The following is a 9,199-nucleotide window of genomic DNA, read 5'->3' as shown; positions in this document are numbered from 1 at the left end:
GGAGTACGACAGATGTGCACGGAATTCCTACAGCTGTCCCACGGGAACATTCAGGGACTTCAACTGTGAGTGCCCCACCCAGGACTGGCGCCCCAGGATCGCCAGGCTGAGGAAGGTGCCCACTGCCACTCAGGGAAGTCCCGGCTCCCCCAGGGTTGAGCAGAGGGGCTGCAGTTGGGTGGTGAGGCCCCTCCGCCTCTTGGGCCATGCCTCCCTGGACACCTGGGCTGTCTGCGGCTTCAGTCTCTGGACACCACATGACCAGGATCAGAGGCCCAGCAGTGGCCTCTGGGGAAGGAAATAGCCCGTCTGCTCTGACAGCCCCTGCACCAGGAAAGGCTCTGAGCACACGGACAGTCCCCCCATCCTCCCCGTCGAGGTGCTGACCCCTCAGCAAACCACGGGAAGGAAGCTGGGATGCAGGCCCCACGTGAGCTCCGCCACGCCAGCCACGGTGGGCAGAAGTGGAGTCCAGGGGCTGGGTCTCCTGGGTTCTCAGAGCCGGGCACGTCCCGGAGATGCCCACCCCCACCTGCCCTGACCACAGACTGTCAGACGTGAGCTCTGGGAGCCCCCAACCAGACTTGCCATGGAATTGATCTTTCAAAACAAAGCACAATGTTAATAACTAGGCTGCAACCACAGGCGTCAAGCTGGCTGCCCGGCAGACCTTGCGCAGGCGTGGCCACCTTACCCATAAAGACAGCTGTCACTCACAGGACACCCACGGGCATCCTGTGCTATGCGGGTGCTTCCCTCCCCATCCTGGAGCATCACAACTCCAGAAAGAGGGTAAGGAACCTGAGGTGCAGAGAGGAAAAGCCACTGTCCTGAGGCCACCCAGCAGCCAGGTGGCCAAGCCCAGAGCCAAAAGCATCCACAGCCTGTGGCTTTCCTCACCTCTGCTGCCACCCACACTGACACCCACCACACTCCTCCTCCCTGCACCTCAACCTCTGCCCAAACCAAGCTGCAGGTTTTTGGGGGCTCCAAAGTGGTGTTTCTGTGGCAGGGGCTGTGCCCCATCCACTTGGCTCCTCAGAAGGGCCCTCGGCACGTCTGCTGCAGGCAGAAGTAGTCCTCCGTGACCAGAGAGCTGTTGTGGGGGGAGATCGGGTACTGGTGTCTCTTCAGCAGCCGTTTGCTGTGGTGGCCAGGACTTGGCGGAACTGCTGGCGGAGCAGGGAGTACACGAGTGCGGCAGCCGCTGCCTCGTGTAGGGCAGGCACTCGCTTAGGACAGCCTCGTGGGTGCTCACTGTGACGGAGGGCTCCAGCTCCACCAGCAGGTGATTGAGCAACGGTGACGGTGATGGCGTTCATGCATGCACACTCATGCCCTAGGGGGCAGGAAGTTTCCAGAACCTCAGACCATAGTACACACCGCAGCCCTGGTGCTCACCACCTGAGTGGCTCTGTGCAAGCTGTTGGAGCCTCCAGCTCCTCTTCCATAAAATGGGATGACAGTGCCAACCTCTGGGGTTGCTATGCCAGCAGGAGGTTACCAGCATGCAGGAAGTGCTCCGTGAATGGCAGCTTACCGCCACCGTCGCCAATGCCTTCCCACCTTTCTCTCACTCAGCTTAATTCAGCCACCCGCATGAGGCACCTGCCGTGCGACAACTGCGAGGAGAGCCCGCTACCTAGGGAACCGATGCCACTGCCATCTCATTTATGGGCCAAGACACCAGCCCAGAGGAGTTCCGGGATGTCTCCAAGGCCACCAGCACATACCCGCCAGAGTGAGGGCTCAAGCCAGCATCTGGGTCTGAACCCCATGATTCTCTGAAACCAGTTGAGACCTGGGCAGGGAGGGGCTAGGCTCAGAGTGGGAGGGCCACAGGGGCGGGGCAAGCCTTCACCTGTGAGGGGTCCTTCTGCTCTCGGCACTGCAGGTGGCACAGCTGGCGGGGGTCCCGGGTCACAACAAGACTTCTAAGAGCCGCCACAGTGCACAGCAACAGCCATTCTTCCTCCTAGTTCCCAGCTGGCCAAGGGGCCAGAGGTCATGGCTTTGAGTCAGGGTCCCCACAAGGCCAAGGCTTTCCCTACCAGCCCGATGACCCCACAAGCAGTGAAATTCTGTCCCAGGATGTCTCACCCTCGCTCAGAGGACCACAGCCCCAAAACTTAGAGAACTTGGCTGGCTCACTCATTAGCTTGGAGACCACCCACTGAGCACCCACAAATGTAGCAGGTGCTGGGGTGAGGCAGCAGGTCAGAGCAACCCCTCCCCTCCAGGCTGGACAGGAAGGTGAGTGTGAGGATAGGGAAAAGCTGAGGGGCAGGGTCCCAGGAGGGGCACTTATGAGCCAAGAACGGGGGCGGGGTACAGATCTGAGGCAGACACAGCCCAGCACTGCTCACCCCGGGGGATAGTCAGGGAAGGGCTTTGCCACTGGCCGAGGACTGGCAAATTCACCCCTGCACACTATCACCCCACCTCCAGGAAGCCCACCGTCAAGCATGGATAAAGGCTGGTCACAGCAGCCACAGGCAAGCCAGAAGGAGACTCAGATGAAGGGATCTGAGAAGCAAGGGATTTCGTCCAGCTCCGGGGAAGCTGAGCCAAGCAGGGAAGCCACACGTGTGTGAGTGCATCTCACCTGGCAAGCCAAGGCACACACACGATAATGTCCCCAGGCAAACATCAGAAACACCCAGCTGAGGCGGAGTGTTGGAGCCACCAGAAGTCAAGTGTCACCCACCAGGACTCTGATTGGACGGGCCCTGCAGAGAAAGTATGTGTGCTCTGCGCACTCGGCCCCTGGGGTCTGTGTCCGTTTCACCCCCCAGCAATAGGCCGCAGCTCCCAGGCTGAGCTCTGTATCCCGCCCTCCTGCTCTGGGTGCTGCACGCCCAGGGACTTCATCCACACCGCTGACTAAATAAAACCCATGGGACAAACAAAATACAGAAGGGAAACATCATCTGTTTCCTATACCTCCTCTATGCACACAAACAGACACAAGGTGACTCAGGTATTTCTCACCCGATTAATCCGCCTTCAAGGTGCCCACAGAAGAATCTAACAATGTACCCCCATTTGGAAAACAATTCCCATAAGATCTCTGAATGTTTGTAGCAACTGCAAAACTAGTAGAATAGTGCATGAGCTTCTAAAGGGCCACGGGGACAGCACACTCCTGGACATCTGGCTTCTTGCAGCTTAAGCCACCAACGGCCTTAGAAGCTTATTCACGTATTGGGTGCAAGTTCTGACTCCGATCATGCTTGTGGTGTGAGAGGCGCCCATCGGGCAAGTCCTCATGGACTCGGATCCCAGTCTGCATCCCTCCATGCAGGCCTCAGGACTTTGTCCTGGGCTTGCTCCTCTTGCACACAAGAGTGCACTCACACATACACAATCAGGCCCTTGCACACATACATGAAAATAAAAGTGAGATCCATGATTCAACAGAATGTTGCGGCTGAGTAAGCCAGTCTCACTTACCATTCTTTTACACTTTCAAAACTAAAGGCTTGAGCTGGATCCACATGCAGGAGCTCTGGGAACTCCGGCATTTACCCCTGCACACGTATGCACATGCACATACACACGTGTAGACGTACACACAGAGGCAGAGGCACAGGTATGTGCAAGTAGGACAGTCAGATAAATGGCTACCTCATGGGAGAAGGATGCTGAAGTTCTCCTGTCCACACTTGTGCCCATGCCATTTCCTAAGGACCAGAGGTCTTTGCCGGTTTTATGTGAGGAAGGAGGGTGCCTGTGATCCACAAGAAACCCAGCTCCGTGTCCCTAAGTAAGATGGGACTGGTGGCCAAGTATCGGAGGTTCACGATGTCCCCAATAAAGATAGGTTCCCCTGGCAGAATTTGTTGCAAGAAATGAATGAAACAAAGACACAGAAACAGAAATAATATTTAAGAGAGTGGGGAAACCAGGGGACCACCAGCACTCTGGGGCCAAGGTGGCACTGACTGAAACCCAGCACTTGCTTTTTATTCTCTTTGCCATGCTGCAAAATATAATGATCTCATGTGAAAAAATCACAGGATACAATGATCAAAGGTCTCGGGACTCTCCCCCAAAATCACAAGATGTCCTAGCTAATTTCCTTCTCCTTTCTAGAAGTGAAAAACACATAATTCTTCAGTAGATACAATCTTTTTGATCAAGGTAAACTAACTCATTTTATCCCAAGCTCAAGCTATGTACGTGGATATCAATCTCTAACTTCAGTAGCTGTGACACGTTTGCTCAAGGAACAGAGAAACTACATGGTTTCCACTGGGAGACTGGTTTTATATTAACTGAGGCATTATTGAGAGAAAGGGAGAGAAGGAACTTGGCCCAGTGTTCAAACAATGGAAGCCCTGAGACCCTTCTCCCGGGCTGACATACTGCAATCTACCTCTACAGCCATGAGACGTTTTCATGTCAGGCCGCCCATGGCTTTTCAGGCATGAAACCCCTCAGGCTCTGAGGTTGGCGCATGCTTTGCTGTACTCCCAGACTGCTGATATATGTCCCCCAACTAGGCAGTTTACATCTGCCCTTATTTCAGGCTTCTGCTCAGGCAATTCCTTCACCTCCTCTCCTCTCACAGCCTCAGACACAGCATCCCTAAGTCCCAGTGATCTTAATCCTATCATCTGCCCCTTTTTTCTTTGCTGCAAGTTCGTGAAGCTGCACCGCCATCACTGCTACCCTTCGGTCTTGGTCTCCTTGTTGTCTTCGTAGCTGCCTCCACACTATGATTAAGCAAATTACAACAATTAATATGAGCATTACAAGTCCTATTGCTGAGCCTCCAATGATAGGTAAATGTGGAAAGGGATTTAAATGATTTAATCCAGAAGTAATGCCATCCATCACTTCAGATTCTGACAGCAGGTTAAGTTTTTGACTGAAAGTATTAATGATTTCTTGTTGTTAATTTCCAATTTCACTTGACAAGTTTCCTTGATTCAATAAATGTTTTTTAATATCCTCCCAAAGAAACTTTGTTTCATTGTACAGATGTGGAGTTAACACAAAACTGAGAAGTATTCCAATCACAACACAGTCTAATTTGTTTTTTCAGATTAACAACCTGGTCCCCTAATAGAGAAATAGTCTGTTGCAAATCTGCAACTTCAGCAGCCAATTTATTGTCAATCCGATTTGGGGTAGTCCATAATCAGTTAGCATCCTGATGCCATTTTTGAACAAACTCTGTAGTTTGTACCGTCTGATGCAAAGCAATGCCAGAAACGGCTGCTGTAGCAGTCACTGCAATTATTCCCAAAATTCCTGATATTAAGATTCCTATAAATCTTTTTGATCATTTTACAATATGATTTAATAATTTATCTAGCAAATACATTGCAGGGGTTTCTTGCCAGGGCCTATTCATTTTTAGTGGCAACCAAACTCCATTTCTAGCCTTTAGAATATAAAGAGAGTCTTTGTAAGGGTGAAATGGTATTGATCTATTGATGTAAGTGTAATAATGACAATTATTACAAGTTACCGAAAATTCGGATTCATCATATACTGCTTCACCAATCTTAATTAAGTATGCTAACTTCACGCAAGCTCAAATATACCTGGTATTGTTTAAATTAAAGGTCCATTTTTTTGTATCATTTTTTCCTCTGCCAAAAGGACTTGTCCATGTAGTTAATGATTGAAATGTAGCCATTAGTTTCCAAATCTGATTATGAATGGGACCTTTAGGCATATGTGGGGCAGGAGGTGCCAACCCATCCGCAACCCAGCCAATAGCACCTCCTGTACTATTATCTGTTATGGTGATAGAAGTCTTTTTCTCTTTCTTTTTCCAAGTCAGATAAGAAAATGTTTTACTAGAAAATGGCTGGCCATAAGGGCTCCAGTCAACTATAGGACCAAAAGATGATCCTGTAACTATGTGGCCAAAAGACCCTCTACAATCCTCCCAACGTACCCAGTCTTTAGAATCGGATACTTTTGGCTTTTTACAAAATGGCATATCTGGAGGATTGTCCCGATATTTGGTAGTAAAGGCAAAATTAGTGGCCTGTAACAAAAATAACTGTACATGAATATCATCCTCAGGTTTTAGAACAGACACCAGCCAGGTTTGTGTTTGAGGTTTCATGCAATGTTGACCTTTTCCTATACAGATAGGTGGCCCCTCCATACCTACTTTATGTTGATCGATACGGAGTCTCTCCTCTGCAGGGAAGGCAGGTCCCCTATAATCATATGGTCCTGGCATCCAATTAGAGTCATTGACAAAAATAGGGAATGGCGAATCTGCCCAGGTAATGATTTTATTTAAAAGTGGATTGGGTACATATGCCCAGTAATGAGATGATTGATTTATACTGCCACCTACTGCCGTGTTCAAAACGGAGATAAGAGCAAGAAAAAAGGTTACAGACGTTTTTGGAGTGTTGGTCCAAGCCAAGGTTTCCTCTGCCTTCTCATAGGTTCTCTTAGGTGACCCCATGTCGCCACGGGGGCTTGCCGTGTCTTGCGAGACATTCGGGATGGCTTCCTCTGGGGAGCGATGGCCATCCATTTCAGCTCCGCTTCGATTGCGGCCCTCATGATTTCCGGCATCTGCCATTCTAGGTTTAAGCCGCCCGCTCGGTATCTGTACCGTCTCTCCATTTTCTGTCAAGACACAAGCATAGCCTCTGCCCCAAGTTTTAGCCCATCCTTTTATCCAAACATTAGTACTGTCATCTTTCCACCATATAGGTTGATAATCAACAGATTTTTTAATTACTTAGACCAGTGTTTTTCTACCGCTGTAATACTGTCGTCTTTTTTGATGTTTAAAAAATTTAGAGTACATAGAGCTTGGTTTAATCTATCTTTAGGTAACCATACCCCTTCCCCCTTTTGGTTTAATATCATGTTTTTGAGAGTTAAATGTGTACATTCAATGATTTCTTGTCCTTGAGGATTATATGGAATACCAGTTATATGTTTTATATTTCATTGAGAACAAAAAGTAGAAAAGGGATGTGAAGAATATGCAGTTTTAATAGTGTTTGGTATGCCCATAATGGCAAAACAATTATACAATTTTACATATGAGATATAACACGTTTAACTGTTTCTCCAGTAGATGGTGTAGCACAGATATAGCCTAAAAAGGTATCTAGTGTAACATGTACTATTTCTAATTTTCCAAATTCTCGAATATGAGTCATATCCATTTGCCATAATTCATTTGGAGAGAGTTCTCGAGTATTGACTCCTGCTGACAAATTTGGCTGATTAATAATTCGACAATTTGGGCAATGTGATACAATGTGTTTTGCCTGATTTTGAGTAAGTTTATACTTGAGAGTCAACCCTTTGGTATTAATATGAGTTAATTTATGGTAGGCAGTAGCCTCTTCAACTGTGTCTATTAACAATTGATCTATTTTTTCATTTCCTGCGACCAAAGGTCCAGGTAATTTAGTATGAGATCACATATGAGTTATAAAAAGAGGAAATTGTCTATCATGAATAGTTCTTTGTAACTTCAAAAATAAGGTAGATAATTCATCATCATCTGAGTGTCACAGTTTCCAAGGCTTGCACCACTTGGACTACACACTGAGAATCAGAAACAATGTTTTGTTTTGTTTTTTTTTGAGACAGAGTCTCACTGTGTTGCCTGGGCTAGAGTGCCGTGGTGTCAGCCATAGCTCACAGCAACCTCAAACTCCTGGCCTCAAGCAATCCTTCTGCCTCAGCCTCCCGAGTAGCTGGGACTACAGGCATGCACCACCATGCCCAGCTAATTTTTTCTATATATTTTTAGTTGTCTGATTAATTTCTTTCTATTTTTAGTAGAGACGGGGGTCTCGCTCTTGCTCAGGCTGGTCTCGAACTCCTGACTTTGATTGATCCACCCGCCTCTGCCTCCCAGAGTGTTAGGATTACAGGCATGAGCCATCGCACCAGGCCCAGAAACAATGTTTAATGGCAAAGTATAATCCTGCAATAATTGAGTTACAGCTTGTAATTCCACCTTTTGTGCTGATTGAAAGGGTGTTTGCCACACTTTGGTTAAAGGTCCTGAATATCCGGCCTTGCCATTGCTACTTCCATTTGTAAAAAAGGTGGGGGCAGTTGAAATAGGAGTATTTTTAATTATTTTTAGCAAAATCCAGGTAGTTAATTTTAAAAATTAGAAAAGTATATGTTTAGGATAATGATGATCTATTGTCCTATGAAATCCACTATTCCAACCTGCCAATCCAAATTTTGTTGAAATGCCCCTTGAATTTGGAGATTAGTTAAAGGGACTACGATTTTATTAGGATCATATCCATTTAATTGTCTTAGCCTTTGTCTTCCTTTAAATATTATCTGACCTATTTTGTCTAAGTAAGTACTTAGACGCTTTTGTTGTTTATGAGGGAGAAAAATCCACTCAATAATACTTTCTTCCTGTGTTAAAACTGCAGAAGGAGAATGTTCAGTTGTAAATACAAGTAGATCAACTGGTTTTTCCAGTTCCACTCTAGAGAGCTGGAAATTGTGAACGTGGCTCTGAAACCAAGCCAATTCTTGACTGGCTGCCTCCGTAAGTTTGAGTAGACTATTGAGACTTGGATCTCCTTTAAGAATGTCAAACAGGTTTTGCAAAGCATATATAGGGATTCCTAACACAGGTCTGAGCCAGTTTATATTCCCTAACAATTTCTGAAAATCGTTTAAAATCTGTAATTTATCTGTTCTTATTTGAACCCTTTGGGGCGTTATTTTGTTACTATCTATAATCAGACCCAAATATGAGAAAGGATGATTTTTCTGTACTTTATCTTCAGCTATAATTAGGCCAAAGGATTGTAAAACAATTCGAGCTCTGGCATATAAGGAAGTAAGTTGTTGCTCAGAAGAACAAGTGAAAAGTACATCATGCATGTAATGAGTGATATAAGCTTGAGGAAAGTCTTTTCTTAACAGTTGTAAGGGTTGATTAACAAAATGCTGACACGGGGTTGGGCTATTTAACATACCCTGAGGTAAGACTTTCCAGTGATATCTCCGAGCAGGCCTAGAATTATTTAAGGTTGGAACGGTAAAAGCAAATTTCTCTTGATCAGCTGGTTGTAAAAGTATGGTGGAAAAACAGTCTTTTAGATCTATGATAATAATATGCCAGTTTTTAGGAATCATAACCAGTGACAGCAGCCCTGGTTGCAGAGCTCCCATTGGCTGAATGATAGAATTTACTTTTCCTAAGTCTGTTAACATT

General features: G+C 46.8%; 1 protein-coding gene across 1 annotated transcript in view; it reads right to left on the bottom strand.

The window, feature by feature from the left end:
• Positions 1–1,038: 1,038 nt before the first annotated feature.
• The window catches only part of GPR78 (G protein-coupled receptor 78), a 13,743-nt gene continuing 5,582 nt past the window's right edge, over positions 1,039–9,199 (bottom strand). The window contains 3 exon segments of the mRNA XM_012655024.1: positions 1,039–1,148; positions 1,151–1,216; positions 1,219–1,276. Coding sequence (XP_012510478.1) covers positions 1,039–1,148; positions 1,151–1,216; positions 1,219–1,276 — 234 coding nt within the window.

The sequence above is a fragment of the Propithecus coquereli genome, unplaced genomic scaffold (genome assembly GCF_000956105.1).
Source record: "Propithecus coquereli isolate 6110/MARCELLA unplaced genomic scaffold, Pcoq_1.0 Scaffold459, whole genome shotgun sequence".
Classification (NCBI taxonomy): Eukaryota; Metazoa; Chordata; class Mammalia; order Primates; family Indriidae; genus Propithecus; species Propithecus coquereli.
The sequence above is the reverse complement of the archived record's forward strand: the minus strand, read 5'-3'. Positions and strand labels throughout refer to the sequence as shown.